At 39.5% G+C, this 17,606-nt stretch overlaps 1 protein-coding gene across 1 annotated transcript; it reads right to left on the reverse strand.

Moving 5' to 3' along the window:
* Positions 1 to 581: 581 nt before the first annotated feature.
* On the reverse strand, positions 582 to 14,199 carry LOC129097764 (homeobox protein MOX-2-like). The gene is made up of 3 exons (XM_054606666.1): positions 13,737 to 14,199; positions 9,873 to 10,045; positions 582 to 809 (listed from the first exon to the last, which is right to left on the reverse strand). The coding sequence occupies exons 1-3, from the start codon at positions 14,197 to 14,199 to the stop codon at positions 582 to 584; spliced, it is 864 nt and encodes a 287-aa protein (XP_054462641.1).
* Between the last annotated feature and the right edge of the window lie 3,407 nt (positions 14,200 to 17,606).

The raw sequence follows: 17,606 nt of genomic DNA on the forward strand, positions 1-17,606 counted from the left end.
TACAAGGTAAACTATTTGCATATAGCCATACAAATCATTTCACTCTTCATAAAGTAATAAACATCACTATCACAGCCAGACAGAAGCTCGAGACACAACACAAAAAAGGCTAGCCTAATGGGTTCTATACATGTTAAGAAATCGCCACCAAGACATTTGGATTTTTCTCATTTATTTGCATTGGAAATCCAAGTTTTTGAAAGTTAAAAGCATGTAAACCTTCATAAGGAGCAAAAAAGCAAAACAAGGAGATTAACATATGTTAACCAGCAAATTATAGCTGGAAAGGTTTGGGTGTGTGGTGGTTAAACTCTTGGGACCACTTTGATCTTTAGTTTATTGTACATGCAACATAAACCTTTTTGTGTTGATTTTTATAAGAAGTACAATAGAGTTTGCCCGAAACAAATTCTGGACAGTGCAAAATCAAAGCCTTTCCTCAAGGATGACGATCCCTGGAATGTTCTCTAAGTCTCATTGTATAGTCTGTTGGGAGACTCTGCTCACAGCAAGCTGTTTGCATGTAGTTTTTATGTCTCACCAATGTTTCCTTCAGTCCAGGCCAATATCACCATAGAGGGTCATAAGTTAGAATTCTCTGAGCTCTGGTCACTGTCGTGGCTGTCATCCTTGGACACCAGCCTCTGCAAACTGGCAGAACGCTTCAGTCCTACGATCTCTGAAAACTCAGATGGCAGTAACATCCCTTTTTTTACATTCACTAGCTCTTTCTCTTGTGCTGCTGCCCCCTGCTGGCCTCCTTTCACACGCTTCCACTTCATCCTCCTGTTCTGGAACCATACCTTCACCTAAGAGAAAACACAAAGCAATAAGACATGATAATTGTGGTCTCTTCATACTCTACAGTTCAAACCAGCAGAAAAAGGATGAATTGTCTGCTGAACTCAACAACTTACTAGCAGTAACATTATAAATTAAAAGCATACCTATATACCGTCCACACGGCACTCTACATGGCAGTGGCTGAGTCGACGGCTAGAGGCTAACGGTGCTTACAATGCTAATGGTGGTGAAAGGCTTAACAATGTGTACCTGATGGAGAAATATAGGGTGGGCGCTATGCTTCTTCAACAATTCCGTCAGTCAGGATAAAGCCATCAGCGTAACCCACTGTATGAGCATAGTGCAGAGTGGTGGCTATTACTGCAACTCACATGAGCTAAAATGCATATTTACAGAGAAGCTCGGATTACAACACAGAGGGAGAGCGACTTCATTCTCTGCTCAGGTAGCCATTACTCCACTATATCTTTACAAAGCAAATAGTTGCTTGCTGCTTTATAAACGCAATGAAACACGTTATAGAACCTGTAAAACATGCTTACACACACACAAACAGGATCTTTTTTTCATATGCATTTCATTTTATATAGGTTTAGGTTTCTTCCTTTTTTCTCCCTGTTAAAGGGTTTTTTTAGGGGAGTTTTTCCTGTGCCGATGTGAGGGAAGGACAGAGGATGTCGCATGTGTACAGATTGTAAAGCCCTCTGAGGCAAATTTGTAATTTGTGATTCTGGGCTATACAAAATAAACTGAATTGAATTGAATTGAATTGAATTGAATTTTCAATTGCAAACAAATTATTACTGCGAAGCATGGCCTCTAAACATTAACAATCTTTGACAACCTTCAGCTTAAAGTACTGTGTTTCTTTCACTGATACTACCCCGTTAATATTGAGGGTGCTTAAAGATGTGCTTGTTCACAAAGCACTCCTTGTCATGGCTGCTGATATAACCCTGATGTCATCAGTGACTATCTTTTTTCCTCAAAGTTCTTGACACTCCATGTGTTCCACCTAACCAACCACAGTTGGTAAAGTGCCATGAAATTGTTTGAGTAACTGGTGTTGACCACCTGAAGGACATTACAGGCCCCCTGCTGGATCCCCTGGAGTTTGCCTACCGGGCAAACAAGTCGGTGGATGATCAACATGGGACTGCACTACATGCTGCAACACCTTGACTCCCCAGGGACATACGCAAGGGTTATTTTTTTTCTTTGACTTCAGCTCGTGTTCAACACCATCATCCCGGTAATACTCCAAACCAAACTGTCCTAGCTCACTGTGCCAGCCCCCACCTGTCTGTGGATCACTAACTTCCTGACAGACAGGACGCAGCCGGTGAAGTTGGGAGAGATCACATCCGGCACCGGGACTATCAGCACCGGCGCGCCCAGGGATGTGTGCTCTCCCCACTGCTCTTCTCCCTCTACACAAACAACTGCACCTCAGGAGACCCCTCTGTTAAACTCCTGAAGTTTAACAGAGGGTGACCCCTCTTAAACTCCTGAAGTTTGGAGGCGACACAACTGTCATCGGCCTCATCAGGGACGGTGATGAGTCTGCGTACCGACGGGAGGTTGATCAGCTGGTGAACAACCTGGAGTGAAAAAAGCTAAAAATCTGTGGAGATGACAGTGGACTTTAGGAGGAGCTTTTTTTTGGCAGTTTTACCCTGCCATCATTCAGTCTGTTCTCTGCTGTTCCATCACTGGTCTGGTTTAGCTCGGCCACCAAACAGGACAGGAACAGACTACAACGGACTGTCAGGTCTGCAGAGAGACTCATTGGTGCCAGCCTGCCAGGACTTGTATATATATATATATATATATATATATATATATATATATACGTGGTAGTTAAATGTTAATGCCTCCCTTATTCTACTGGTTGTCCTTTTTTCTGTTTTATTTGTCTATTTCTTTATATGTGCGTTTAGAGCAACAGAATTTTTTTTTATGCTTTTGCATACATAAAACTTATTCTGATTCTGATTCATTTTATTTTAATCGTCCCTAATCTGCCTATGTTGGCATGTGCCGGTTGGACTGGCTGTCCAGCTTGACACCATAAAAAACGTTTTATGGTCCCTTACGAAGGTTCAGGGCGACCCCATCGGCCCTGTCCTTGTAGTCGTGAAATCAGGACAGACAATACCTAAAGCTGGTGAGCTTTCCAGTGAGCATATGACGATGCCTGCCTACACAAGGGATGTTTCCATATGCATGAATATATGACCTGGTCAAAGCCGTAATCACTAAAAGGCATTATTCCAACTCTTTGTCCTCGTCGACCTACGTATTGGTGCAGAACAATACTTCAGAGGAAATACTAATTCCCAAGTCTACATCATTGGCCTAGCTTGTAAATACCGAGCTCAGGCGCATTTCCCTCCATTGCTCCCTGACCACCCTGATGCACAGGTTGCATATAACAAAGTGACAGAAACCAACCCCATCTTTCAAGCCTCGAAGATGACTCTGTTGGCAGCATTAACCTCAGAACCTACAACCAAATGGTCCTTTAGGCGGTCATTGTCCTGTCTGTCCCCTCCTCAACGGAGCCAACCCCTGGATCATCTTACCAATGGTGTAAGACCAAGGTCAACTATGTAGGTCTCCACTTGGGATCAGATGGTATGGAGCCTCAGGGTACCTTTACATCAAGGCGCCAGAGAAAGATTTTTGGGAATCTGTAATTACTCCCACCAAATTAATTGAAGAGTACTACTACTAAGGATTTGGCCAAGCCATGAACAGAACTTCTCAAAAAAAGGTACCATTTTCTAAGATCAGCCACAAGGCAAGCTATGCAGGCTCTAAAAGACAAGCTCTGTATGGCTCCTTGCTAAGGCTATCCTGATTGTAACAAAGAGTTTCACTTTGAGGCGGGATTCTCTGATAACTGTTTGAGCGCAGTCCTCTACCCGCTACACGACTCATGCCAGTAAAACCATACTGGCTCCTGAACTCAAATACACTGACTGCAAAAAGGCAATGTTAGCCACTGTGTGGAACTGCAAGAACTGTTTAAGGCATCTGATCACTTAGTGAAAAAGCCTGACATGCAGGTCCATAGGAAATACGTTAGGGGCCACTTGTGTACCAGACCTAGACAAACAACTCAATGATCTGGCGTGCCCTAGAGGCAACACCCTATTCTACCCAGAATCTCTGCCAGATTCTTAATCTCTTCCCTGCCCTCCCACCCGTGCAATCTACGTTACCACTCAATCTCAAGCGACTGCCGCACTTCTGGTGTATCCCGTCACACCAGCTGCCTTAGTGTGTTGCACCCCGTTCTCTGATGCTACTATTCATGCGAGTCTGATCATTCAACCAATGCCATCTCCAACTCAGACTTCTGGTCTGTCCAAGACTTAGTGTCACTCTTTAACTCACGCTCGTCAAAAAAAGCATATATGACACACCAGATGTTTCTTTGCCTTTGCCCAGAAACATCTAGACAAGAGTGCGGAAGGCAGTAAATCCTACTGCAGTTATAAAGCTTCCAATTTTTTTTTTTTAAATTCCAGAATCATTCAAGAGTCAGGTGCCTTGTCTCCAATCAAGCCCATGGTCCACAATATTCACTGTCATATAAATTTGCCATTGGAATTTCCATACAACTTGACTACAAGTGGGGGTTATCCTACAGGAAACAAAACTAAGAAAAACGTGGACACGTCTTTTAGGAATTTGCAGTTTATTATGCCCACACACAGCTGGTGTTACCTTACTCATGTCTGATATGCTCTCTGACACTGCATCCTCAGTTGACAGCCTAGCCTAGAGGAATTAAGAGGTATCAAGTCAGCCTCTGCCATGTTATTTTACAGCAGCTTCCATCAGACCCGTGGGAGAGATGTAACAAGGCAGATAAAACCCCTGCTTCTTCAACACCTCAATAACTAACAATCACATGAGTAAGTGCTTCAGAGACATTCCTGTGTCACTGAATGGGCCTTTCATTAGCGCAAGGGAGTTTTGAATAAACCTCATAAGAGACTCCTCTCACAGATTGGATTTGACTGTTACACTTTAAGTTCCTTTGCCCAGCAGCCATGCTGCACAAAATAGGAAAACTTTATCTGCTGATATGATTAAGAGTTGGTGTTGCATAGTGCTCTCAATTATTCATATCTATACTCATAGGTTGGATTAGATTCTTTTTATATTTTATCAGAAATTACATTACCCTTTCCGCTATCCAAATCAGTTACATTTACCATTTAAAGATTAATTTCATTCATTTATTTTCGCCGTAGTCATTCATTTACTACCTCATTTATATGGCAAGTCGTTGCTTGTCATACTTTTACAAAGCAGTAACTCAATGCGTTAAAAACTTGCTGACCAGTTTGAGAAAGATTAATTTGTTATTAAACTGTTGAATTATTCTGAAGGATTTTCCTCCAGAAGACGGTGGTGCCCAAAATGTAAAGAGTGTAATATTTAAGTTATAAAAGTAGTCATAACTGTAACAACTTCCAGACAGTCAGTAGCAAGCTGTCAAGGTAGCCACACTCCAAAGCAAACACTGTTTTTACTTTAAATGGGACCAAAATATATGAAATGAACATAATGATGTTTTGAAACTATTGAAGTGATGGAGACCATAAACTCATGTTTACAATTTTTACCTAGGTAATAAATCAAGTGTGAAGTGGCGTCATTTTTTCATAGACTTCTCTTTAAATGGTAAATGGACTGTACCTGTATAGCGCTTTTCTAGTCTTCCGACCACAAAAAGCATTTTACACTACATATCATCATTCACCCATTCATACACTGATGGGATGGGGCTACTAAGGTGCAACCTGCCCATCAGGACACTAGTTAACATTCATTCACATTCATACACAGGAACAGCCTGCGGGAGCAAATTGGGTTAAGTGTCTTGCCCAAGGGCACATCAACATGGACTGCAGGAGCCATGAATCGAACCGCCAATTCTCTGATTGGAGGACAACCCTGCTCTCCACTAAACCAGTCTTTACTGCTGACTATTAGAAGTCCGTGTGTCACTTTTTGTACCCTGTGGTTACTGCCTGTGATCTCATTGAACCTCATACAGTAGCGTAGTATTCTCTCAGACAATCTCCGTGATACCCTCCTCTATGTCAACATTAGTTGATGATTTTCAGGACAATTTTCATTCTAAAATACCAAATATTATTGATGAAATTTCCTTCTTCTTTTATTGAAAAAAGGGGAAAAAAATTGCTCCTCACACAAGTTAAATAACACGGCTCAGCAATCAGCTAGAACTCATTTGGTAAAAAATAATTGTTTCGATGTCATAAACCTCACAACTCGTATAAAACAATTTACATCTTTAATCCTCCATGTGCTGCCATGATTTGTTGCCTTCAGAGTTTTTCAAAAAGGTTTTTAGTTGCCTGGTAACAGATGTACATATAGTAAACAGGTCACGGTCTTCAGGGGTTTTCTCTTTTTTGGCAAAACCAATGTACCAAGACTGCTCTGATCAAGGTTCTAAAGGACATTAATCTCAGCACAGTTTTTGTTAAACTCTCTGTCCTCCAGTTAAAGGCTGTGCCATCTGTGTGTGAATGGGTGTGAAAGCTTAGATAGATCCTGATGGACAGGTGGCACCTTGCATGGATGCCCCTGTCATAAGTGTATGAATGAGCGTAAATGGATGAGTGACATGTCAGTCGATAGCTTTGCAATAGAGTGTCTCCCAACAATGTGTCACGTTCCGCAAGGATAAATTCTCGGACCTCTGCTATTTAATCTTTACATACTCCACTAAATCATTTAAATTTTAAGATTTCATATCGCATGTATGCTTATGACACACAAACATATATAGCTGTGTCTTGAAACGAATATAGCTCCATGGGACCATGCACTAAACAATTTTTTTTTTTTTTCAAAATAAATTTAATTGAATTGTTTTATCTGTGAAAGAAGGAAGACTTAAAGTCTTTTCATACCATAACATCATTGAAGAGATAAAAAATAACGCTAGAAACCTTGTAGTTATCATTGATTCAGACCTAAATTTCAGTAGTCACATTAAATCAATAACAAAATCTGCCTTCTACCACCTTAAACATATTGTTAGATTTTTATCTCAAGCAGGCTGGACTACTTTAATGGGCTGTCCGCCGCCAGCTAATGTTAGCCTCAAAGGCTATAAAAGTTACTGTTGCTTGAAAACACCGTCATCTCTCCTGGATGTCGCTCTCATTTCCCATTAGTTACTAACCTTTTTCTTTTTGGCCATTTAGTGTTGGGTAAGTAGTGTTTGGCAAAAGAGCTGCTTGCTGCTGCTCGATCCAAAACTGAAAAACTGTGGTTTAAAACCTGAAAGACCTTAAAAGGCTGCACAGTGCTAAGGGGACACTACACATTTTTTTCAATCCATTGTTTGAATAGGAATATTTCAGTATATTAATTTATCATTGTCACTGTATTGATTTTTGCAACTTTAATATTGGGTGATAAAAAGGCCATATGAAGAGGCCATATTTAAAATATATATTTAATACTGTAAAGAAAGAACCGAATTTAACATAATTTATAAATCTGCAAAGTAGATGGGAAGCAGAAGTTTAAACAGAAGTTAAGATGTCAGGGATCCACATCAACCGTCCCATGTACAGATTTAAAGACTACTATGGGGTGAGTTTAGAGACATAGCCAGTGGGGGGAGTGTTGAGGGACTTGGCTCCAGACAGGACAAATCCCTGGTGAGTTGTCCTGGCTGTTGCCTGATCCAAAACACTGAGTAGTTATTTTAGAGACACAGGGAAGTAGCAACAGAACTCGCGACTTTGGCGCAGTGGTAGAGCAGGGTCGTCCTTCAATCAGAAAGGATGACCCTTTCCACAGCTAGTCCCTGTCGATGTCCTTGGGAAAGACACTTATACCGAAATTGCTCCTGCAGGCTGTGACTGCAGTGTATGAATGGATGTGAATGGGTGTATGATGACATGTGGTATTAAAGCGCTTTTAGTGATCAGAAGACTAGAAAAGCGCTATACAAGCCCATTAACCATTTACTCTCTATCCACAATGCTAATACACACAACAACACTGGTATGGCGTTTCAATTCTGTCGTCTTAAATACAGTGAACTGACACTTGATTCAGAGGAATCTGCTGAACAAGTGTTTCAAAACACTCCTTGATCCGAAAAAAATGAGCAAGAGCAGGTTGTGCTGGTGGCCACATCTGCAGTACTGCTAACTTCTTACAATTGTTTCTTTGTGATCATTAGGAAGACCACCTGGACTGTATTACACAGCATCAAAAAGTCACTTCACACACATAGACCAGCATGCTGACAAAAGTCTCTGTGGTTTGGAATCAATTAACCTCAGAGAAACCTCTGACGGAAAAAATGAAGTCAAACTCCTTGTATGCGCACGCATACTTGGCAAATAAAGCTGATTCTGATTCTGATTCTGAGAATTAGTATGACATGTCCAACCATTTGCTAATGTCAAAACACTGAGGGTTTTTTTCCTGTGAAGTAGCGTACAGTTTTTTAATGTGAGCCATATATCAACTGCTTTCATCCAGAGTGATAGATGTAAATGCACTAAAGGGTTTTAGCAATTATCACGAAATGTTTGACTCAGCTCTTTTGTGAATGAATCAGAAACTTAAAATTTAAAGTCCTTTAAGCTAAAGATAACACCTCTGAGCCCCACAATAAAACAACTGTCATCTTATTGATCAAGATACACTGTTTGACCTGAAAAATAAATTTTAACTTTTTCATTTTTAGCTAGAAATGAACACTATTGATTGGTTATCTGCTGGTAAGATGTCTGGCTTTCAAGGGATTGTTGGGAAAATACCTTTTTACTCTAAATGGATGATAAAGATCATACATTTTGGACCTTAATCAGGAAATGTTTGCATGCACCAATTTGGCTTTTAAGTATGCACAAACAAAATGTTTAAATGGGATTAATCAATATTTCTCTATTACTTAAGGCCATTCAAATAATAATAGCATAAATTGAGAAAGGTGATGTAAAGTAATTTCTCTAGAGAACATTGACAGCTGCCCAGTCTCAGGACTGTGTGGATGTGTCCTTCATTGACATCTCCCATTACCTCTCTGTCTATTTTATTGCACCTTTGAGGGCGGGCCAGCAAACATCTATTGCTTTTTATTAGTTCATTCATTTTGGTGGCCGCAAATAATTCCAAGCATAACTTGCCCCAACTTCATAAAGCACCTGTGTTACTGTTCAGGGCATTTAAACAAACCACAGTGACAACAGTTTTCTTACCCAGAGTCAGATGATAAGATTGGTATCAGCTTCAGTTCTGGGTTTCCAGTACAAAGATATGTCCAGGATATGTTTAGCTCAGCTTAACACAAAGTCTTGACAAAAACTGCTAGCTGGCTGTTTCTTGCATCTTGTTTGCAAGACGGTTGTCACAATACTTCCACAAGCCTCTTCGGTTTGGTTTCTAGTAGACTCATGATAGTGTTCACATCTTGAAAATAAGTTGTTGGTTAGGAGTCACCTTGAAACCAAAATACCGGATATTTTCTATTTCTCCAAGCAAAGTACAAAAGTACATGTACAAAGTACATGCAAAAAGCACATCTTTCAGATTTGGTAGAGTTAAATGTGTGTAGCTTTCAATGGAGCTAGCAGTCGTTTGTCTCTGCTCCCTGTCTCTGTGCTCAGCTAAACACATCCCAGATCTTTACTGAACACACAGAGATGAAGCTGATTTATCATTTAATATGACCCATCAAAGTACTTTCTGTCCCTTTTCCACTACTGAACAACATCATATCATATTTAATCTATAAGACCAAACATGACAAAGAATGACTAGTATAACAGTGGTGATTTATTACCTTTCTGGACATTTCAGTTGGATCTCTGCTTTAAAAAGAACAGATCCGGGAACTCATAACTTTCCAGTGTCAAACTATTACTCAAGTGATTGTCAGTGATACCTGTTGAGTTGCAAAACTTGATAGTTGCCAAAGGATTTAAATAAAAGTCATGGTGTATCGAGGCCCTTCTTCGATATGTTATTATATTCAGCAGGTACCGTACTTGTCGTTCCGTGAGGTCGAGGTTGACAGCTATTTCGTAGCGTCTCAGTCTGGTCAAATAGTTGTGGTGTGAAAACTCGGACTCCAGTTCCCGGATCTGTTCTTTGGTGAAGGCTGTGCGCTCCTTCCTGGGCTTGCTGTTCATGTCTGACTTAAAGCTCCCGTCTTGGGACTCTGAAATGAAAAACAGAACATTTTCCAACCACAGCTGAGTCTACAAAAGAGAGGGGGAGGAAAAAAAAAACAGGGTTGAAAAAATGAGGTGGGGGTGTCAAACTGCAGGGGCCCAACTGAAACAAAACTAAAAACGCAAGCAAGACGATTAAGAGTGCCAATGACCTTTTATTGCGGAGATCTTGGTGTTGTGACCTGTTGTATTCCACCCAAGCAGCCAGTTTGCTACCAGACAGCTGAATTATATCAAGAGTGAAAAGTAAAACTCTTTCATCACCCTATTGTTTGGGATTAATGCTCTCATTTATAGCACCTACAGTACAAATTGACTGCTCATTTCTTACCATGTCTAACTTCTTTGTGGTGAAAAAAGAGTGTGGTTGCTGCAATTCTTACTCCTTTATTTGCCATACAAGAGAGGAGGGTTAAAAGAACCCAATTTACTGTGGTAGGTGTTTCTGGGTGAATCTACTTAACTTTCATGTCTTTCACCAATATGGGGAATAATAGCTCCGTCCTGGCAAAAGAGACCTGGGTATTAAGAACTTCAGTTATAAAATGTATTTCTCAAAATACCTTACATCAAGTCCCTGTGTGAGCTAAACTTTTTTTTTTTACCCAGAGCAATAAAGGTTACTGCATAGAGAAGAACATGAGTCATTTATTATTATTCTGGGACATTAGTGCAACTGTTTTATGTTTTGTAAAAAAATATTTACGTGAATTTCCCAGTTTAACACATCTAAAAATCATTAAATACATGTTCATAAAAAAACTTATTTGTGGTGATGTTGGATTGTTATGGGAAGTGACTAGGTCCTGTCACAATCTGATAGTTAAAGGTACCCTCTGGACTTTTACTTCTTCACTCCTTTACTTAACAAGGGTCTTTTAAGACTTAGCGTATTTAACCAAAAAGGAATGTTTATGTCCTTGAGCTCAAACAGACTTGATGTGAAAGCCTTTACTTCCTCAGAAAACATTTGCAAAGCCATTCATTTATTTAAACCTGCATTGTTCAGATCCATGTATTCTACTCCCTGCCTTTCAGTGGAATTCATTGGCAGGAATATGCATGTGTTTCCTTGTGAACAACAAAAAAGGGATAAACTCATCAAAACACTGCTCCAACTCTACTACTAATTGTCAAAATTCCAAAAGTGTTTTTGTTGCCTAAACTTAACCACTCCTTTACCATCTGTTATTTGCCATAACCACAATCATTCTTAAACCCTATCTGTAGTCAGAGGGTACAGATAGCGCTAATACACTAATACATTAATACACTGTGCAATACAACATTTATAATAATTTCTGTCTGTATATATATTTTTACTGTGGATCTCTACTGTTCTTACTGTTTTTTACTGTTTTTATTGCTCATTTGCTTATTTATAATACTTATTTTGATCTTGTGTTTTTTTATTTTATTTTTACTTACTATGTCTCTTGTTTTGCACTATCCTCTTTGCTGCTGTAATCCTGTAAATTTCCCCGCTGCGGGACTAATAAAGGATTATCTTATCTTATCTTATCTTATTGGGTTGTGAAATCTTAGCAATTAACATAACGAGTACAATCTTATTATTATCATAAAGAATAATATCCAAGTTATTGAGAATAAGTGGCCAAAAATAAGAGCCAAGTAAGTGGAATAAATGAAATATTTTGTCTGTGACAGTATGTAGAATATTCTCATAGTTACAATTAACTTTTCCCAGATGGTTTTTGCTCTAAGGGTAAAATCGTTTTTTTCCCGCATATTTCAAGGATATCTTTTATCTTTTTTTGGTCAGTGAATGGTAACAATGAGTAGATCGTTTTGAAATGAATGCTGCATGGTGAAAAAACACTGAATAATAATTTCTACTCCTCTTCTCCAGTCCCCAGTGCATAAATCCAGCTGACATTTCATTAGTTGTGTAAATGAGGGATGTGCTGACATACCACAGTGTTCCAAGAAAGAGAGTCTGTGCCATAATGTGAGACTACAGTCACCCAGTGATTTAAACAAAGACATTGGCCACTGGCTTTTTTTTGAGTCATATTATCCTGTTGTCATGTTCCTTTTGTGAGTGTAATCCTTTACTTTAGAATTGATTGTACTTGCCTCAAAGTCTTTAATTTACAGGATTTGTGTTTTCAGTCATTGAGTGTTAAAATCAGTGCAGTTAATAACAAGGTGCATATAGCCAGCTCTTTGCAGGGTTGTTCAATAATAACTATGTATAGTTCATCATCACGAGATCCTTTTTTGAGAACATCAACAGAGAAAACTGTAAAAAAAGGTCCCGTGGCTTATGTGAGTGCCAATGAAGTTAGAGTTAGGAAATTGGATTTGGTTTAGGAGGCTGGCAGCTATAGCATATCCTTTCAAAGTGTTCATTCTGTCAGTCAAAGCTCCCTTTTTCCTGGCCGGACATAAACTCGGGAGAATCGGAAAGTTTTCAACTTGGCTACTGCTCTGAGCTGCTTGTCAGAGGGGCTCAATAAAGCACATATTGTGCCTTTAAATCTCTTGTGTCCTTTTACCAGGATGAAGCATATTTATGCAGATGTAGACCATTAAAAGTTATGCCAGGAAGATAGATTTTATGCCGTTGAAACATGACCTACACTTTCACTATCGCCCTCACTATTTCAGTTTATACATTGCATACAACACTTGGACTTTTTGTTCATATTGGCTTAAAAGCTTTATTTATTATTAAGACCATATAGACTGATATAATAAGTTGCGGTAGTCGTTGTGACGTCACTCATTGGCTTGTGGACATTTTCGCAATCGCATCCTGTTTTTTGCAGCCAGTGAGCAGAAGTTACCATATTTGGACTACAGAGGAATGACACCATGGTAGAGACGCTGCATACGGCTCTGTTAGAGACCTGTCAATCACAAGTTTGCCTCCCCCTAAAGCATAGACCTGCTTTATGGTCTATTTGACTCTAAATGGACCACAATTTACTAAATAAACATCATGCTGTATTGAAGAAGACTTGAAACTAGAGATTGAGACCATAAACTCATATTTACAATGTTTACAGAGGGAATAAATCAAGAGAGAAGTAGAGTCATTTTCTCATAGACTTCTATACAACCAGAGGAGGCGCCCCCTGATGGACATTAGAGATAATGCAGTAAACTTCTGCATTGGCTTCACTTCTCAGAACTGAAGGTTGCTGCCTGATTAAGACATATTATGCGCAAAATTAATTCCACCATATTTTACACTCAATAATAATGAAAGAAATGTATTTTTATCTTTCTAATAAAAAATAAGAAACTATTATATGATTGTATTATATAAGGCATATGCTCATGTTAAACATTGGATATATATGTTTATTAATGTTATTAATTAGTTTCATATTAGTTTCAGTTTATTCTCAAATGAATTAATAAATATAGCCAAAAGTTCTGTAGAAGTTCATTTGGATTAAAAAGCACTTTTTTTCTTGGTATCAAAATAAAAATGTAAGACTACACTATGGCTTTTTAAGATGGATTTTCTTGGCAGTGTAAACAACAGAAAACCATCATAAGACAAGCAAAACACATACAAAAGAAAATGTGTCTGGAGCTTTGTATACATAGGTTGTAAATTGGAAAACTTATTTCATTATAGGGAGCATGTTAATGAAAATTAAGCTGTGAGCTTTATATGAAAATATTTTTTTGGGGGAAACTTACCTGAGTTATCATCCATGACTTTACTGCTCCTTTTGTCTTGGTCCTCTGAAGACACACTTTGCCGGCCATACTTCCCAGTCACACAGGACGCCCCCTTGGGTTTACCACTGCCCAAACCTGGGTTGGAGCCACACAGGTTCTGGGCCCCTGAGCAAAGTTCCGGGGCTGCCGTGGCCTCAAGCGGTGGCAGGCAGACACGGTGCCGGGTGTTAGGTGAGAGCATCTGGGGAGAGAGGGGCCAGCCTGCTGGGTGCTGCTGCTGAGGCAGGTGTGCTGTGCTGCTAAACACCTCATTGTCCTCTCCTTCAGGGTAGCCGCAGGGGGGTGAGGAGCTGGGTAGATCCACGTAGCAGACTCGGTCACTCTGGTCGTGCAGGGTCAGTGGCGAGTGGGTGATGGCGGGTTGCAGGTCCTGGGCTGGGGCATGAGGGCTACGCAGACAACCAAACAAAGAGTGATCCATGGTTCGGTAGTCCTCCCAAGCCCCTCTTCTGGAGTCAGTGATGTGGGCAGCTTAAGTCTCAGCTCTCTCCTGCTGCCCCTCTAACTCAGATCTCCAGACCCCCCTTATTCCCAAAGAAAGACAGTTGAAGGAAGGCGGAGATGGTGGCGAATAATAAAAAGTTGTCGGGTAACCCTGAGCATGCAGACATTTGACAGGCAGATGGTGGTTAAACAGTGAAAGGCGGAGGGGATCTCAGATGACAGCGGAGAGCACCAGGACCAGTGTGGAAGGAGAGCGAGCTTCCAGGGAAGCTGTGCTGGAGAGGGAGGAGGGATATAGGGGTGTTATATATAGGGTGTAACCTGAGAGGTAGGCTGGGTCACTGGCTCTCTGCTACTGACCACATGCATGTGATCGTCTTCCAAAATGCAATGCACAATAAATCTGAACCTTTCCTGTAGCACTGCCTCTGGAAAGTTCGGCAATGTATTTTGGAGCTGAGTGATTTGACCCTGGTGAAACTTTTCTAGTAACTGAGTTGCATCAGCTGTTGGCTTTTGGGATGTGGAGCTGCTGAACTTAGGAACTGTGTTTTCATGGTCTGTTCTTCTGTTCATGATTGGATGTAAGTAAAAAGTTAAATAAGAAATTCCCTGAAATTATGACAGTGACAGTGATTAAGTTTCGTTGGACGCCAATATTTTAAAATCATTTAAAGTTTTTTGCGCTGAATGTGAATATCAGAAATTCATGAAAACATTTCATGGCAAACTGTAGACTCGTACTTGAGTCTGAGTTGAACTCACTAAAGACTTGACTTGTGACTTGTCTTCCTGAGGAGAGCTTCTTATGATACGTTTATTTCCTCTGGCTGGCACTCTGATGAACAATTAACCAACGTCATACAGCAATAGAAACCCCCATTTTGCACTATTACCTCCATTCTGCTCTATTACTCCACATCTTTAAAATGTTCCTGGTCTGTTGAATAGACCTCTGCTCATGAGTTATCTCTGTTATCTGAATTTTGCCACTCTGCTTGCTATGTTTACCCAAACCTTTATATATATATTTAAAAATGTTTGCATTGCCATTGCTTTCATCCTGAGCAACACGATAAGAACGGATAATTCTTGTCCCTTTTCACAAAACCAATAGACTGGATTTAGTAACTATTTCACGACCTGCCATGATACTGGACTGAGGCCTCCTATAGCGATACATTATGCTACAAAAAATAGCGGGCAGCATTTTAAGTATTAACACTATGAGTAAATATAAGAACACACCATCCGAACCCTATGTTCAGTTGTAATATTATTACTATTACTATTAATACTATGTATTATTATTATTAATACTACTTTAGGAGATGCATAGTATAATAATATTATATATTTTTTTAACAATAAAAAAGAACAAAGTATAACATGATTAAATACATAATAAGAGATACACACATAGGGCACAGGTCATTTCTGATCCTGTTCATCTGATCAGGAAAGTCGCATTGTGCGACAATGAGATAAACGCCCAGGTAAATGAGTTCCATTTATCAAAAGAGATTTACCTTCTCACACACACTGCTAAAAGGATCTCACACACTCCACAGAAAGTTATTCTGAGCATTTTGTGTGTATGAGAGTTTTTTTTGTTTGTGCATGTGGGGACATGTGTAAGAGGTTCAGAATGTAAGAGGCATGGTATATATACTATGTGCAAGGTAATTATGAAATATGTCCTATTAGGCACCTCATAATTCCCCCCCTCCAAAGGACGGCCAGGCCACCGATAACTGACTGTCCCATCTCTCTCCTATCAGAGTCTGGGAGCCAACCAAAGCTTGCCCAATTAGTCAAAAATAACAACAACAACAAAACACAAATCTCCTTTAAAAAAATAAATGAGTATATATAGTCAATAACTACAAAATGAAACAATAACCTGTTGACCCTGCCAGGCTGACCCTGCTTAATTATTATTATTATTAGTATTATTATTATTGATGTTGTTTTGATTATAAAATCTATTATATATTATAATGCATTTCATTTTTTTATTTTTTTATTTCCTTTCCATTTCCCATTGCTCAGAATGATAATTATTTCCCCCTTCCTCTCAACACACATGCACTCACACACAAACACACATTACAACATCACCCTGTTCTGTCATCCACTGACTAAATGTTGAGAGAGACAAAGTCACATACTTACCGGTGGATCACCATGTGACCTTAGGCTACATTCACACAACTACTTTTCCATTTAAAAACGCATATCTTTTGCTACGTTTACACCCCGCGTCCACACTACTCTGGAGTTTTAAACATCCAAAAACAGAGGGGTTTGAAAATGCTACAGATGCAGTGTTACTTTAAAAACTCTGGGGTGGAGTCGTAGTGTGGACGGGCACAACGGGGACCTTTGAAAACGATGATGTAGACACACACGTTCCCTACTTCATTGGGTCTTAGCAGTCACGACGCAACCTTCCCTGATTCGTCACGCCGCCGGAAGAAAACAAACAACATTTTTACCGATAAACTACCAGTGGTTAATTCAACTTGGATAAAGGATTACAGGCGTTGCAGATGTTGAGGTTTATACTAGCAGCTGTTGTGCAGTTAAATTCTGCATTTTTATAATTCTCCTACTGCCTACATGCGGAGGAAACAAGCTATTATTTGAGAAATTTGCAAGCGACGTGTCCAGCGACGTTATCAGCCCTATTGTGCAGATATTTGAAGTCACTGTTTGCAGCTTTTAGGAGTGTGATGATCACAAAACTGAGGAGGCTTCTCTTATCAGTGACTTCTTTGTTCTGCACAACTATTGCGAAGTTCACAAAGATACTGTAAACGAACCAAAACATAAATGCTCTCCAGTACAGTAGCTAGCTACCTAGCTAGCAAGCAAAACTAAATGATACTATGATAAAATCTATGAAAAACTGCCACTTTTCCTGACTTTCAAAATTCTCTTGTAAATTGACAAACACTGTATTCATAGCACATTTCACACCAGTGAAAACAATTTTTTTTCCAAAATATGGTCCCATGGAGGACACCAGAAGGGGTGTGACTTTGCCTCTCTATTATTGATTATGTACTAAGCCCTATGTCCCTTCCTTGTTCATTTCATTCTCTTTGTGTTGTAAATGTTATGGGTTATAATTGTAAAGCACTCTGTAACAGTGTCTTCAAGATGCTATATGTACATAAATAAAGTTTATTATTATTATTATTATTATTCATTTTTAGTGATTAACATTTTTCTCTTCTAAGATGCAAGGAGGGAGGTTGTTTGTTTTGTTTTATTTTTAAATATGACAATGCAAAAAAAACAAAAAACAATGTTGCTGCAAACTATTGACATTTCCTTGACTGGGATAGTACCCGTATTTCCAATAGCAGTGAAGGCAGC

The sequence above is a fragment of the Anoplopoma fimbria genome, chromosome 10 (genome assembly GCF_027596085.1).
Source record: "Anoplopoma fimbria isolate UVic2021 breed Golden Eagle Sablefish chromosome 10, Afim_UVic_2022, whole genome shotgun sequence".
NCBI lineage: Eukaryota > Metazoa > Chordata > Actinopteri > Perciformes > Anoplopomatidae > Anoplopoma > Anoplopoma fimbria.